Source organism: Pelophylax lessonae (genome assembly GCF_965119305.1).
Source record: "Pelophylax lessonae genome assembly, chromosome: 4".
Lineage (NCBI taxonomy): Eukaryota > Metazoa > Chordata > Amphibia > Anura > Ranidae > Pelophylax > Pelophylax lessonae.
The window spans coordinates 611,924,270-611,941,686 of record NC_138771.1 but is presented as its reverse complement, the minus strand read 5'-3'; the positions used below and the strand labels follow the sequence as shown (position 1 = coordinate 611,941,686).

General features: G+C 41.3%; 1 protein-coding gene across 4 annotated transcripts in view; it reads right to left on the bottom strand.

Moving 5' to 3' along the window:
- Positions 1-17,417, bottom strand: part of LOC309553574 (A.superbus venom factor 1-like) — a 1,719,715-nt gene that overhangs the window by 584,353 nt on the left and 1,117,945 nt on the right. For all 4 annotated transcript variants that reach the window (XR_014225177.1, XR_014225178.1, XR_014225179.1 and 1 more), the window contains exons 23-27: positions 13,599-13,802; positions 6,375-6,450; positions 5,456-5,615; positions 4,204-4,302; positions 2,683-2,833 (exon numbers count right to left, since the gene is read on the bottom strand). Coding sequence is in view for 1 of the 4 variants with exons in the window: in XM_082254846.1 (XP_082110972.1) it covers positions 2,683-2,833; positions 4,204-4,302; positions 5,456-5,615; positions 6,375-6,450; positions 13,599-13,802 (690 nt within the window). In the remaining 3 variants the exon portion in view is untranslated. The remainder of the gene's footprint in view (positions 1-2,682; positions 2,834-4,203; positions 4,303-5,455; positions 5,616-6,374; positions 6,451-13,598; positions 13,803-17,417) is intronic.

Here is a 17,417-nt window from a genome sequence, read left to right as displayed (position 1 = left end):
AGGGGTATATATACACACACACTTATATGTATATATACCCATACACATATATAGGTGTGAAAGTAACATAACACTATACTTGTGCTAATGAAATAATTAACACCAATATGGTTACGCTCCTATCACACCTATATATGTGTATGTGTAAAATACATATAAGTGTGTGTGTATATATATACTCCTATACAGAAGTTCAGATGTTTTGCCTGCCTCCAAAGAACCCCAAAAAATGCCCAAAAAAACGCCAGCGCTAAAAAAAAAAACGCCCAGGTGTGTTTTTGCAGCAGGCGTTTTTTTTGGGCATTTTTTGGGGGTCTTTGGAGGCAGGCAAAACATCTGAACTTTTGTATAGGGGTATATATATACAAACACACTTATATGTATTTTACACATACACATATATAGGTGTGATAGGAGCGTAACCATATTGGTGTTAATTATTTCATTAGCGCAAGTATAGTGTTCTATTACTTTCATACCTATATATGTGTATGGGTATATATACATATAAGTGTGTGTGTATATATACCCCTATACAGAAGTTGAGATGTCATGCCTGCCTTCAAAGAACCCAAAAAAATGCCCAAAAAAAACCCTGCAATAGCACACCTGGGCGTCTTTTTTTTTGGCGCAGGCGTTTTTTTTGGCATTTTTTTTGGAGGCAGGCAAAACATCTGAACTTCTGTATAAGGGTATGTATACTTATACACACACACTTATATGTATATATACCCATACACATATATAGGTGTGAAAGTAGCAGAACACTATACTTGCGCTAATTAAATAATTAACACCAATATGGTTACGCTCCTATCACACCTATATATGTGTATGTGTAAAATACATATAAGTGTGTGTGTATATATATATATATATATATACACCTAGACAAAAGTTCAGATGTTTTTCCTGCCTCCAAAGACCCCAAAAAATGCCCAAAAAAACGCCTGCTGCAAAAACACACCTGGGCGTTTTTTTTTTGGCGCTGGCGTTTTTTTGGGCATTTTTTTGGGTTCTTTGGAGGAAGGCAAAACATCTGAACTTATGTATAGGGGTATATATATATACACACACACTTATATGTATTTTACACATACACATATATAGGTGTGATAGGAGCGTAACCATATTGGTGTTAATTATTTCATTAGCGCAAGTATAGTGTTCTGCTGCTTTCACACCTATATATGTGTATGGGTATATATACATATAAGTGTGTGTGTATATATACCCCTACACAGAAGTTCTGATGTTATGCCTGCCTCCAATAACCCCCAAAAAATGCCCAAAAAAAACGCTTGCTACAAAACCGGCAAGGTGTGAAAATAGCGACGCCATATCCCTGTTCTATAAGTGACATAATACAAACGATCATTTTTTTAAGGTTCTGGACATGCTACAGAGCTGAAACTTCACATGTACACTTTTTAGACCCCCCAGAAACTAAATCTCTTTTTTTTATTTTTTTTATTTTTTCAATAATTGGCTCTCTATCAAAAATGACAATTTTTAAGAACTTTTTTGTGTGCGATTAATAGTCCCTGGGGCATGACCCAGAACCCTAGGGACTTTTTAGGGGCATTTATTGGGTTTTAGGGTTTCAAAATGGTGTTTTTTGATTACCGAAGTTCGGGTCCCATTGATTTCAATGGGGTTCTGAAATCCGGGCCAAACTTTTGGGAAGTTCGGGTGTTCTGGTCGAACCAAACTTTTCAAAAGTTCGATCATCCCTAGTGCCTAAATGCATGAAAACACTTCTAAATGTGCCAAAATGCTAGGCATGCGTCACACTTGAGCGTGCATTCATTTTAATGGCCAGAAATTACTATTCTAGCCAATGAAATAAAAAATAAAAAAAAACGCCTAAACATTTGACACACCATAACGTGTCTAAATGTATTTGAAAAATGTGACTTTTGGCACATTTTTAACACTGCTTTTCTCCTGTCGGGAGAAAAGTGTTCAGAAGAGCATGGTGTGCATGAGGCCTTACTTAGACTAGTGTCAATATTCCCAATGCACAATATCCTGAATAAGGCTTAGGAGTAGCAGGGGCTGAAGCAACAACCAGCTGGAACCAAAGACATCACAGATCATATATATATATTCACCAGCACACCGTCAAATCTTTATTGAACCATGGATTGTCGAACAGCATCCAAAATCTTTACTGAAGAATGATCCCATCACAGAAGACATAATGCAATGTTTCAGAGCCATGCAGGACCCCTTTGTAAGGCATTCTTTGTCAGCCCCCCCCCCCCCCCCCCAGCACACAGAGTGCAATTTACAGACTCAGCTCTGCATGGTTCCCTGTAAGACTGTACTCTCCACTCAGGTCTCAGATTACACACAGCTCTCCGCTCTATACTATGGAGTGTGTGACATCAGATTCCAACCCCCTGCCATCTGGAGCTCAGAAATGCTGTGTAAAATGTGTGCATTAGAAGGCCGTGGAGGGGCTGCAGATAAACAGGTACAATTTAGGTCGGAGAATTTGTTCCATCTCTGTGTATCATCTGTATCTAGTCAGTTCAGTGGGTAAATGTAAGGGTTTACATGCACTTATGCATATCTATTGCTTGGTCACGGATGACTTGCAGTTTAAATGATTTTGTGTAGATAAAAAGTCTCAAAATGTATGTACAAGATTATGTGACATGCTATAGGTCTCTGTACCTTTTGACACTGACATCAATTTTGCTGAATTATCGATGGACCCAGCCTTTGCAAGGGCGTATGAGGCAATTGCAACAGAGTAGGGTTTTTCCAGACTTGGATACTGGCCCAGCAGGAAGCTGGCTGCCTTGTCAATACTAAGCTTTAGGTTCTATCAACAAAAAAAGAAAGAAAGAAAGAAAAAGTAAAGGGTTAATGGAGTTGATCTCAAGATGTTAGGGTATAGTTGCAGGAAATCGATAGGGTGCAATGGTTCCTGAGGCCCATGAGATTCCTTGCCTCTCATACTTGTTTTCCTCCCTTAATTTCCACAGTGTGTTCACATTCCATTCCATAATAAATAAAGAAGCAGGTGTATTGTTATGTTGTGTGGATTTTAGGAAAGCACCTTATAGACCATTATAGGCCCAATACTTTATTTTGTATGGTTAGAATAATTTTTTTTTTAAATATATATTTTTAGCTAAATTTGAAATGGGGATTTTGCATTTTAGTTTGTGGCCAGCAGGTGGACCATTAGGGTCACAGGTTTTGCTTTCCATCCTTTTCTGCTTTGCTGAAAAATCTGTAGTTTAATGAGCATAATAGCTCAAGCTGACATTTACAAGCACATGTGAATAAGTCATCACCTCCCAAGCGCCTCCGCAATGGATGCATGTGCAGACTGTGCCTAGGTAATAAGACAAATATAACGATTAAAGCTGGAAACCATGTACCTTTAAAAACAGGTCAGCAGTAGCAGACCTCTGTGTTTCTGTCCTCACAGGTTTTCTTTAAAGATACAGGTGTCAATTGATCCTGTCTCTAATACCTAGAGTACAACTGACCAGTAGCAATCACTATATTCTTATAACCCTTTCCATACACTGAAACCCACCCATTCCAGTCTACTGACTCATTAGGTAGTTGAGCCAGAATTAGAATGACATCCCCAGAGCTTGAACCTTTAAATAAATAAATCAGCATTGACAACTTTCTTATTGGCATTGTCACAGATTCCCTTTAGGTGCCCTTTGCTACAAATCTGTGTCTCCATCCAAGGCTACATTTACACAGATGCTTATCTGAAGATAGTTTGCTGCCTTCAAGGGTGGCTAATTGCCACTTCTGGAGGCAGCAACTTTCAGTGCCATTGCCCAATGCAAAGTCAGTGATTAGCTGCAGCCAGTTGGTGTGCGGTCAGAACTACACAAAAACGCGACCCTGGGCACACACTGTCCACATCCAGGGTTAGTTGGAAGCCCAAATCAACCAGTTTTTGTGTGTGGCACTCATTCTGAAAAAGTTCAGTAAAGGAGAAGGGCAGACGGAACAGGAACCTTTAGAAATCTGCAATAACATTTGATAAAGGGTTTAAAAGAATCGTTGGATTTCCCACCTATGGTTCCAATTGAAAACTCTGTATAGATAAATGGATACTAGCTATGTCCTCTAAAGTGTAATATCCTTTCCAGGTGCGGGATTGTCATTCAATGTCAGTTGTGAGCGGAACAGTGTCAGTTGTATGGCTAGTTTACTTACATTTACATGTGCATTGCAAGCCTCCTCACTCTCCAACATTGCAATCAGGACAAAGGCTGTGAGAACAACATCTGGTTCTTTTGATCCTTTAGATCCACCCTATGAGAGGAAAGAGATGAAAAGCAATGTTGAGGCCTTGCATTTTTCACTGGCAGGTAATGAGGAACACAGATCTCAGTCTAGAATCTTCTCCAATATATAGTTTTGAATATTGGATTGGGTAAAATAATTGATAACAGTTCATGATACTTCTTCTAACCAGAGCAATAAATAAAGAAGAACATCACTTTTCCATAATTAGGCCAGGACTAGGGTGGACTTTAGCATTAAAGTGCATGTCAAGCCAAAATAAAAGTAAAATTTAACTGGACTGGTTCTTTAATTGATGAAGTAATTTCATTACTCATCCAATGTGCTTCTTCAGTTCAGAGTGTCAGAAACATACCCCACCATTTTAGCCAAACTGGTAACCAAACCACCTTAATCCAATCACCAAAGAATGTGCAAAAAGCAGATAAAATTGTGAATCCACCCTATTCTTTACACATAATCCAATCCTCATGGCGTCACGAAATCTTGGATTGTTTATTCTGTTCTAGTTGCCTAATTTGCCATCAATTTGTAAGGTGGGCAGGGTTTTTTTTTTTCAGAGAATAGGTCAGGAACGAGAGGGTTCCCATGATAAGCCCCATTAAAAGCAATGGAAGACTGCCGACTCTCACATTTAATCACAGCCACTCGCATGTAATCGCTTATGCGCAGACTGCCTGCCACGTGATCTCTTTATAAGAGATTACATGTGAGTGGCCACGATTAGCTGCAAGAGCCGGAAGTCTCCTGTTACTTTCGATGGGGCTTCTTCTCGCCGCTAACCACTGGAGCTCTCTCTAGGGTTTTTGAATCTAATTGTAGGCAGGGTACATTCGAAGCTGTAAATGCATCCTGAAGGTCACTAAGCTTCACTAATTAGATTACCCATTTTTCTAGCTTGATAGAAAATAGTTAAATTATTGAAAGGAAAATGTTCTGCAGGGGTAGTTCTATTTAATCATCTTTAATTCTAAAAATGGCCTTATCACTAACGCAATTAATAAAGGTTGGGGAATAAAATGATACCATAGCTTGGCTTAATAAAGAGAGAGAAATTTCAGCTTTTGGGACATTCATGTTTTACATTCTTGTTTTGAAAGCTTTCTTTTTCAGTCTACTCTGCATCTGCAAGTAGGTAGTGCCAATTTTAATAGATACTTACTATCATCTCCTGATTTATTACTGGAGCATCTTCTTTGAACAATCCGTCTGGTGTTTGTTTCTCTAGGATTAGCCAATTGATTGCACCGCACAGGACATTAACTTCTATTTCAATCAAGGGATAGGCCATGGCAAAAACTTTGGCCACATATGCTGTCAGCCTGTGTAGATAAAGTCATCATGAACCAAGAAGATGAAAGGACAAGTAATCATGCATGAAGTAGAGGCATGACGAGTGATCACAAACCAAGCAGAGCCAAGGCAATCATCCTGAGCAAAGAAGAGACCAAAAAAAAGCCACCGGAGATAGGGCAAGTGAACATAAACCAAGCAGAGGCATAGCAATTGTCAGAAGCTAAGCAGAAGCAGGACAAGTCATCAAGAGCCAAGAAAAGGCAGAGCAAATAAGAACACAGCAGAGGCCGGACAAAACATCATGAACCAAGCAAAGAAAAAGACAAGTCATTAATATCCAGGGACATAATACATCTAATAATAAACCAAGAAGAAGAAGAAGAAAAAGAAGAAGGGAGGACAAGCTATTAAATAAACCTAATGGAGGCAGGAATAAAACAGCATGAACCAAGCAAAAACAAGACAGATCATCATTAACCAATGAGATAAGAAAATTAATCAGGCAGGGCATCTTAAACCAAGGAGAGACAATCGCAAACCAAACAGAAGATATCAAGAATCAAAAATCATCAAGAACCATTTAGAAACAGTACAAGTGATAATAATACAAGCAGAGGTAGGACAAGTATTCATGTGCCAAGGAGAGGTAGAACTGTAAAACATATATTAAATAAGAAGAGAAAAAAATCTGAAGAGATATTGTAACACAGCATCCAGTGAGGTGAAATAAAATAAAGTTTTGATACATCAGTAATGTATCTTAGTATATACAGTATTTAATTTACCATGTGCTGGCTGGTCTGTCCTGGAAAGTGGCATAGGAATTGTCTGCTTTGCGGAAAACAAGTTGCTGCACATAACCTGAAATAAACAAGATGTTAGAACGGCTAACTATTCTAAATAATATATCACCCAGATCAAATTTTCTTATTTTAAAGCAGACCTTCACTAAAAGGTGAAATTATCTTTTGAGGTGCCTATAGTTATTAGATTACTTTTTTTTTTGATCAGGTGACAAACAAATGTCTATGAGGCAGCACACAACAGCCCTGAATGAACATTCCCAGGGAACAAAATCAGGAAGGTCAAAAAAATCTCCTGATTGCTAATATTTGCCCCAGTGGCATAACTGACTACTTAAAGTGTTAGAAAAGGTGAACTAACTAACTATCCCTGAACAACCCCCCCCCCCCACCCCACCCCTTGGTCCCTGCTGTACCTATCTCAGGTTCAGTGCCCACACAGCCGGCCCAGCAGTTGCTGGATTTGAAATCCCCACTCTTTATCCTCCTCTCTGTGCAATGCTTCCTGGACGAACCAGAGCGATACTGATTGACCAGCGCCTCCTCCAGTTTGGAAGTGCCGCCAAGAGAAGAGAGGGATATCAAATCTCTGGACCGTTATAGTGGGGACTGGGGAGGGAGAGAGTGTTCGGTGTTAGTTAACTTTTTTTTTTTGCATTATTAGTCCCTCTAATCCAATGCAGCTATAACAGCCTGCACTCTTTTCATCTTCCACAAAATTTTGCAATGTTTTTGTGGGAATTTGTGTCCATTCATCCAAAAATACAGTTGTATGGTCAGGTATTGCTGTTGTACGAGAAGCCAGTTGCATTTTAATTCATCCCAGAGGTGATCAGTAGGGTTGAGATCAGGGTTTTATGTGTATGTCAGCTGAGTTTCTCCACATCAAACTGGTCAAACCACCTATTTATGGAGTTAGTTTTGAGCACAGGGACACTAATGCTGAAACAGAAAAGGGCCTTCCCCAAACTGTTGTTTGGCAGCACATGGAGGGATGTCCACACACTTTTGGTTATATAGTATAGTGATGGACGAACATTGGCCGTGGCGGTTCGCGAACGTTATCTGCAAACTTTCCCAAATGTTCGCGAACCGCAAGTTCGCGGCGGGCCCCATTGACTTTAATAGCAGGCGAACATTAAAAACCTTCAGGTCATATTTGCAGCCACAAAATACTTACTAGCTGTGCACAAATAGTCCAACAACATGGTCACTGTCATAACAGAAGTAATAAGCGAGTCTGCAACCGACTTCTAATGTAATAGCTCTGCTTAAATCAGTCAGAACTGACAGCAGCTGGTAAATACATGTCAAATACATATAGGATCAATTCACACCTCTGTAAAATGGGTCCGCATCCGTTCACAATATAGCGGAACATTTACAGACCCATTGGTTTTTTAATTCCAGTATGAAAAAATTAGGCATTCACAGGATAAAGAAGTAAGTGTCGGCCATTACAGGCCCCAAAAATTAACCCACATGCGTTCACCTGACAGCAAAGAACATTGTATTCTGTGACTGGAGGTACATTAGGCATTGACAGGATATAGAAGTAAGTGTCGCCCATTACAGGTCCCAAAAAATAGCCCACATGCTTCCACCTGACAGCAAAGAACGTTATATTCTGTGACTGGAGGTACATTAGGCATTCACAGGATACAGAAGTAAGTGTTGCCCGGCCATTACAGGCCCCAAAATTTAGCCCACGTGCGTCCACCTGACAGCAAAGAACATAGTATTCTGTAACTGGAGGTATATTGTGCATTGACAGGATAAATAAGTAAGTGTCGCCTGGCCATTACAAGCCCCAAAAATTAGCCCACATGCGTCCACCTGACAGCAATGAACGTTGTATTTTGTGACTGGAGGTATATTAGGCATTCACAGGATACAGAAGTAAGTGTCGGCCAGCCATTACAGGCCCCAAATATTAGCCCACATGCATTCACCTGACAGCAAAGAACGTTGTATTCTGTGGCTGGAGGTACATTAGGTATTCACAGGATACATAAGAAAGTGTCGCCCATTATAGGCCCCAAAAATTAGCCCACATGCGTCCACCTGACAGCAAAGAACGTTGTATTCTGTGGCTGGAGGTACATTAGGCATTCACAGGATAAATAGGTGTCGGCCATTAAAGGCCCAAAAAATTAGGCATTCAACGGACATAAAAGGCCTTTTATGCCGCTGTATTTACCGAAGACAGGGACCATGAATTGTTTTGGGTGGTGGCGGATATTTGTAGCCTATCATGAGGAATTGTAATTAAACATGGTCTACTGGTCACATGTGTTGAATTCCTCCAAGATCCATGCCTCATTCATTTTTAGAAATGTGAGGTAGTCAACATTGTCTTGAGCTAGGCTAGTGCAGTTATGGGTCACGATCCCCCCTGCTGCGCTGAACGTCCTTTTGGACAGGACACTGGACAAGGGGCAAACCAACAATTCCATTGCAAATTGTGCAAGCTCTGGCCAGAGGTCAAGCCTGCCCACCCAGTAGTCCAGGGGTTCATCACTTCTCAGAGCGTCCACATCGGCCGTTAACCCGATGTAGTCGGACACCTGTCGGTCTAGGCATTCCCTGATGCTGGATCCGGAGTACAGCTGTCGATGGGTCGGCTGAAAGAATAATCTCATATCAGAAGTGACCAACACATCTTCAAAAACGCCCTCTTCTTGCGGGTGCTGTTGGATTGGCACCTGCAACTGTTTCTCTGTGAGTGGAAATTCCTCTGCCAGCGCACGCAAAAGCAGAATGCAGCAGTTCTCGCAGCAAGGCCTGGAATTGCTGCATTCTGATGGCCCTCTGTGATGGTGGTAACATTTCCGCCATTTTTTGTTTGTAAAGGGGGTCTAAGTACGTTGCCTCCCAGTACTGGTCCTTGCCCTTTATGCTTTTTATACGGGGGTCCCCCTTAAAACACTGGAGCATGAAGGCTGAACTGGAAGCGGTATAGTGGCCGGGCTCCTGCTCATCATCCAGGATAATGTTGTCCTCGTTCTCCTCCCCCCATCCACGGACAACACCAAGGATCCCAGAAAGGTTTAAAGCATGCTCTTCTTGCTCCTCCTCATCCGCCCCAGCACCATCCTCCTCTGACTCCTCTTCAGACTCCTGTTGTTGACTTGTCTCAGATGGAGTAGCACCCCCTGGGAATTCATCCAGCATAGCGACTTCATCCTCTTCCTGCTCCTGCTCCTCGATGGCTTGATCAATGACACGATGCAATGCAAGCTCCAGAAAGAAGGCGTAAGGTACGATGTCACTGATGGTGCCCTGGCCGCTACTGACCAGTTTGGTGATATCATCAAATGGCGGCAGGAGTCTGCATGTGTCGGGCATGAGCATCCACTTTCGCGGTGAAAAAAACCAAGCTCCCCAGAACCTGTCCTGCTGCCGATTTCGGACAGGTAGTCGTTAACTGCACATTTATGCTGGAGCAGCCTATCAAGCATATACAAGGTTGAGTTCCATTGCATTGGGCAATCACAAATAAGACGCCTGACGGGCAGGTTGTGTCGCGGCTGAATGTTAGCAAGGCGAGCCATGGCTGTGTAAGATCTTATGAAATGGCCTGAGATTTTCCTGGCCTGCCGCAAGACGTCCTGAACCTCAGGGTATTTGACAATGAATCGCTGCATGACCAAGTTCAGGACACTGATCTGCCTGTGAATGCAAAGCTGAAAAGAGTGCAGGACCAGTGTGGCTCTTGATTTCCAGGCACAATAGACGCAGCACAGCATGACAACGTCTCACCTGGCATGTGGAATATGTTCTGGGGATCTTGAGTGGCGCAGCGGAAGAGACGGTAGCAGCGGAAAAGGAGGAGGAGAGTGAGGATGGAGTAAGAGGAGGAGAAGAAGAGGCAGGCCTGCATGCAGTTTGTGGCAGTAAAACCAAATCTACGCCGGTGCCACGGGTTACATACTTGACGGCCGTTAGAAGGTTTACCCAGTGGGCAGTAAAAGTTATATACCTTCCCTGCCTGTGTTTTCTAGACCAGGTGTCTGGGCACCGACACTATGTGCCAGAGATACATTCACTTGCCGCTGAAAATGGCCATATAGCTCTGGGATGCCCTTCTGCGTTAAATATTTCCTTCCTGGGACCTTCCATTGTGGTGTTTCAATGGCCAAACATTTCCGAAAGGCCTCCAAGTTCACCAGTTGATATGGCAGTAGTTGGCGGGCTATCAGTTCCGAAAACCGTTGGGCAAGAGGGTTATCCGGCGTCATAATTTTTTTACGCTTCAACGTTTGGGACACGGAAGCCTGCCTTTTTCCAGAACAACGTGACGACAGCATGATGGAAGGTGGAGTGTAGGACAATTGTGAGGAGAGAGGAGAAGGAGAAGAGGCTGGACGGTGAGAGCCTGGAGTGTGGCTTTGAGGGATCTGACGGCGTTGCTCCCACTGGGCTCGGTTATGGGAGTCCAGGTGCCTTCTTAAGGCAGTCGTCCCTAGGTGAGTGTTGGGCTTACCGGGACTTCTGCGTTGAATGCAAAGGCTGCAGATGACAACACTATTGTCAGCAGCGGACACGTTAAAAAAAATGCCCACACTGCTGAGCCATGTGCCGGCGTCCTGGAAGCGCCAGATGTGACCGTACATGGATGATGGCTTGCTCCTGATACATTAGCAGTCTGCTTTGTCCCTCCTGTGCAATGTAAGTTCCGCCTGCTTCTCCTCCATATCTGCCGGTCCATCTATCCCTCTGAACTCCCCTCCTCTTCCTCTCTTGTGGGCACCCATGTGACGTCCATAGACACGTCATCATCTATGTCACCTTCCTCCCCACTAACATTAGAGATCTCGGAGTAGGCAGCAACAGTGGGGACAAACCTCCTTGGCCTGATCTGGGGACTGTCGTCAGACTGCTGAGTGGCAGCTGTTTCTATCTCCTCTTCCTGATCCAATGCCAACAATGGCTGCGCATCCCAAATGTCTTGTGATGGATCAGAAAAAAATTCCAGTGACTCATGCGGAAGGTATATGGTGGTGGTTTTGGTGGTGGTATCTTTGGGGGTGCACACAGCAGAGAGTGAAGAGGGTGCAGATAGAGAGGATGAGGAGGGTGCAGAAGAGGAAGGCTGAGTGAGCCACTCAACCAAGTCTGATGTGTCCTTTGACGTAATCAAACGCACCTTCAGAAACTTCCCACTTTGGCTCTGGCGGAGTGCTCCTGCCCTACCCCTACCACCCCTGCGGAAGGGCCTGCCTCTTCCTCCACCTGTCATTTTTTAAATGACCCTGTGACAAAAGTCTCTAGAGCAGTGCAGTATATGTGAAAGAAGGTATATAACACCCCACTTCAATCTGTGGTTTTGGGGGGCCACTGGTCTATCACACCAGTGATAAAAAAATTGGACACTAACTATTGTCACTGTGTGTAGCAGAGTTAATGTAGCAAAAGAGGCAAAATTTCTGCAGTACCCAAATACACTATCATGAAAGTATATTCTTACATAATACCCCGCTTCAATCTGTGATTTTAGGGGGCCACTGGTCTATCACACCAGTGAGAAAAAAAAATTGGACACTAACTATTGTCACTGTGTGTAGCAGAGTTAAAGTAGCAAAAGAGGCAACATCTCTGCAGCACCCACATACACTTATCATGAAAGTATATTCTTATATAACACCCTGCTTCAATCTGTGGTTTTGGGGGGCCACTGGTTTATCACACCAGTGATAAAAAAAATTGGCCAGTAACGTTTGTCACTGTGTGTAGCAGAGGGAACGCAGCAACTTGTGTCACTGTGTGTAACAGAGTTAACTTAGCCAAAGAGGCAACATTTCTGCAGTACCCAAATACACTATTATGAAAGTATATTCTTACATAACACCCCACTTCATTCTATGGTTTTGGGGGGCCACTGGTCTATCACACCAGTGATAAAAAAATTGGCGAAGTAACGTTTGTTACTGTGTGTAGCAGAGGGAACCCAGCAAAACAGAAAAAAAATTCTGCAGTACCCAAATACACTATTATGAAAGTATATATAACACCCCACTTCAATCTGTCGTTTTTGGGGTGCGACTGGTATATCACACCAGTTATAATACTCTTTTAAAATTGAGTTTGTCACTCTTTGTAGTTGTAGTATCGCTGCAGAACTATTCACCACACCACCATTCACAATGCTGCACAATACAAATCCACTATAATATGCTTTCTATATTAGAAAGTATAATATAAGCGTATTACACCCCAATATAGAGCACACCAAAGAATAGTACACCTATACCTGTCCTTAAAAGGACTTTTGTGGACCTATTACCTATCATCTACGTTTGTCACTCTTTGTAGTTGTAGTATTGCTGCAGAACCGCTCACCACACCAGTCACAATGCTGCACAATACAAATCCACTATAATATGCTTTCTATATTAGAAAGTATATTATAAGTGTATTACACCCCTATATAATACACACCAAAGAATAGTACACCTATACCAGACCTTAAAAGGACTTTTGTGGACCTATTACCTAGCAATTTGTGTCACTAAAAGTCTGTCCCTGCTCCTCTCAGCAACCTCTCCCTACACTGACAAAAAACAGAGTGTAAAATGGCACCCAGCATAGGTCTATTTATAAGGTAGGGGGTCTGTCCATGTGCTTAAATGTCTCAATTGGCTGTCCTGTACCACCTGTTGGATGTGTCATGGGTCAAAGTTCTCCACAATGTAAACGAATATGGCCTCCGCGAACAACGCCATATGTTCGCAAGATCGGCGAATGGTGAACAATCAAAGTCCGCCGCGAACCGACCGCCGGGCGAACTGCAAGGCCATCTCTAATATAGTATAACAGCAGTCCCCAGTGAGATCCTTGTGGAGACATTGATCAAGTGGTTTCACTAATGTAGCTGTTTTGGAAAGAATGTATTGTATTTGTGCATAGAACAGTTATTATTGTTAACTACATAGTTACATAGTAGATGAGGTTGAATAAAGACAATAGTCCATCCAGTTCAACCTGTGTAGGTGTGTGTAGCTGAAATCATCTCACATAGCCCTGAATGTTCTGATCCTTGAGATGTACGTCTAAGAGTCTTTTGAAACTAAAAATTCTATATTTTCCAGTCAGTGATGAAATAATATCTTCAAAAAAATTCCATTGGGATGGCATTAGCTTCACATAGACCTACTCTATCTGCCTAGAGATCAAGTTCACAAACTGCACACATTTGTCACTTACCAGTTCTGATGTTCTTGATGGCTTCCTCTCTTCGATTAACACCTATTCGCTCCCACTGGTTAGTAGCATTCAGGTAGATTGTGGCAATCAAACTGGATGTCATGGTAATTATGTTCTGCTCTCCACTACCACTTGGCACTACAATTAATTGAGTGAGATTGGAACCATCTATGGCATCTTCCACCATTTGAGTGATTGGAGTCCCTAAGGTAAAATGACAAAGTTCTTGAAATTCATACATAATTGCATCATTCTAAAAGCTGAAAATATGGCAATCAATTTGTTTTTCACTCTGCTTTCAGTATATTAGTACCAAAAATGTTAAAAACCATTGCTACACACAGTTGCAGCCATTCTGGACCCAAATAAAGGTGTCCCACTCCCTATTAGCTTTCCCTATATGGTAATGAAGAGTCAAAGACATTAATTTCTGTACAGAAATCTTACTCTCTAACTTTCTGAGAGATGTCAAAAAGTTTTTGCAGCCATCCTACAAGTGTTTACTCAACACCGTCCTAGATAGAATTCACCTTTAACCTCCTCATTCAATGGGGTATGTTGTCCCTTCAGGACTGTAGAAGGCATTTTTTTTTAAATTACATTACTGAAATAACTCAAATATCTACTGTAGAAAATTACTTTGACCCTCCTTTTGCCCCCTGGGTCTTACACAATGCTCAGTTATATTACCAACAGTGATGCATGGCTGGAGAATAATGGACCATGCAAGGCAAGCTTAGATGGTCAAGCCATTTCAAAGAAGAAGAAAAACTATGCTGCATACTCATTTTTTTAGATAAAATTGCAAAATGTTTTACAAAAAGTTTTAATGGCAAGACAAGTAACATATAGCACTATCTATATGACAAAGTTACTTAAAAATATTCAACAATATACATGCAAATGTTTTTGAAATTGTAAAGCTATTTGACAGTTGTCCCACTGTCTGACTAGTCCTGAATAATAGTATGTATTCCTAGAGAGTGTGAGGGATTTGAAAATAAAGCAGACAAATAAAAGTGACACATTAATATTATTATTATTATTATTTTAATCTTTCATTTCTAAAAAGTGACATGAGATCCAGTGGCTTGAGATTTGAGATTTTTGTCTGATTCCGCTGTGTAGCAACACAACAACCCAACAATTCATGGCTCATTTATATATGAAAGTGGAACATCAGCCAAAGAATCTAGCAAGAATGTTGTTACTCTTTGCTTTCCATTACTTCCTTGTACAGTGACCATCTATGACTGTGACAGGAAGTGAGGGGGGCTTTTCTCAGCAGGCATTTGGACAACAGTAAAAACCAACAGAGATTTTAATCCTTTCCCACTTTATCCCAGACAAGAAAAAATTGCAGTTGGAGTTGCCCTTGTAGTGAGCAGAAAATGAGAACCTATTCTAGTTTTCAGCTTAGTGAAGGACTCCAGCTAAAATACAAAAACACCAGTAAAGGAACACGATATCAAGTTGTGTATTCTGGTTGATATGTAATATCCCTTCCCATCAATTAACATTTCTGCTGCTATTTCCTTCAGTTAGATGTTGCCCTCAGCTATCCTTCCCCTCAAAGTACAATTTCTTCCAATCAAAGGAAGTAGAGGCAAGTGATCCAATGTTGGCATGAAGTATATTGTTGGCCAATGACTACCATAATCACATAAACACTGAATATTCTCTCTCTAAGCTTGCTGTGAGTGGCTAGAGTATTTATTTACAATTTGCCTGAAATTCTTCCATAAAATAATACATGTCAATTTTGCTGGCAAAAGATCAATGTTTACTTCTTGTTTAGTTTTTCTTACTTGGCTAGTGTCTGACTCTTTGGTCTGGGAGTTCTGAAGTCACCGGAAGCCTTACAGATGCTGCCCCGATACCTGCCTGACATTATACATGCTGCATAGTTGGAAGTAGGTGGGCAAGGTCAGGCAGTTGTTGGGGAAGCAACTGTCAGACTCTAAAGGCCTGTACACACGATAAGAAAATCTGAAGGGAAATTTTGTCCGACGAACGATCTGCCGATTTTCGGATTGTTAGTATGGTGCTTTCGACAGCCGACTCCCACTTTTCGGCCGAAAAAATCCTGATGTACAGGCCATATAATTTTTGACGTACGTCAACACAACGTCCGAATTCCGTGTAGTCTGTACAGAATTTGTCAGACAAAAATCTAAAATCTGAACACGCATGATTGGAAGCAATTAACGACCAGGAAGAATTTGTGCACGAAAAATAGCCATTGTATAAAGAAAGCACTTTCGTCTCGCGCAGGCAAATTCATGTTCGAAATGCAGTGCACATGCTCATTTTGGTTAATGTAAGAAGAATGAAGCTGCTGCTGATAATTGTATATTTTTTAATTAAAGAGGCATGTTATGTTATGATGTTAATGATTTTGATTTGGCTATTATGCATGTTGCATGGTGTTTATTTATAAAGTTAACTCCACACCATTATCAATGGATTATTAATGGAAAATATTAAACTATTTATGTGTCCCTTTATTATTTTTTTCATACATGTATAATACATATATTGCTGAGATAGGCAAGTATTATAGGAACCATTTTATTTACTTGTGAAAATACATTTTTACAAAAATAAACATAGAGATCTTCTAATTCAAAAATATATTGATGTAACCAAAAGTGCATTCCGAGCTCAAATAACCAAAATAAAACATAATAATCTGGAAAATAAAAAACACATCATAAATTAAATAGATTTATAAATGTGCATAGTGGTAATGTTGAGACCATGCTGGTTGGTGGGGATCAGGTGCATATTGCCATTGACTGCCATGCTGCTGTGGTGGCTGTGGTGGAGGTGGTGGTTGGTAGTCGAAAAGGTGTGTGTGTCCGTGGATTTAGTCTCGGACACCTTTGTTGAGCACCTGTAGTAGGAGAACCTCTGCCATTTGGCGTTGCTCCTCTGACATAAGGCGCAATTTATTGGCAGTTAGGAAGCCAAAAGAATCTGCCTCATCTGGTTTCTTTGGAGGGCCATAGAGGCCTGGCTTAAGAAAGAAGTTCTTGTTTTTTTTCCATCTTTTTTTTGGAGGTTGGGGTGGTATTGGCTGCTCTGACGCCATGCTTCCACTTGGCTCCTCCACATTGACACTTTCCTGTGTTGGAAATTGGTACATTATTATAATGTTATAGTGTATAGAAAATTTCACGTTTGTTCAATTATTTTCACAAAATAACAGACTTTACATGAAGGTTAAATTATTGCTTTGATAATATTTGCTTAGCATCATTATATTTTTTGGAGACAATATATTCTTAAATGATATATCTGTGTCAAGGTTGGCTCCTCTACATCTTCCTCCTGGGTTTCAGCACATGGGCCCTCTGCAGAAGTAGAAGGAAGAGTAGAGAGCACTGGTCTTGGTTCCGACTGTTCAGTCAGGAAGAGCAGGCTCTCAAAGTACCAGAGCCTTGGTACATATATATCCTCTGCAGCTGCTCCTGACTTTTCTGAATCTTTGATTTTATTCAGCTTCCTTATGAAAGTGCTGCGCAGATTTGAAATTTTATTTCTGACATAATTTATGTCTGCATTGGGGTAGAAGCTTTTGCATAAATCTGTCAGTTTTTGTAAAGCATCATTCCTTTTTTGTTTATTGGAATAGTCTTTACTTTTAACTCTCCACAAACATGGCATCTGCCTGTATTCATCAATGAAATGTGGCAAAAAATCTGGTGACGTGAACTTGTCAGCCATGATGCCTGCAAGACACAACACAAGACAAAACATAGTGAAAGTTCATGTTGCTTTCCCATAAGCTGGGCCCAATATAAGCTGTATAGGCCA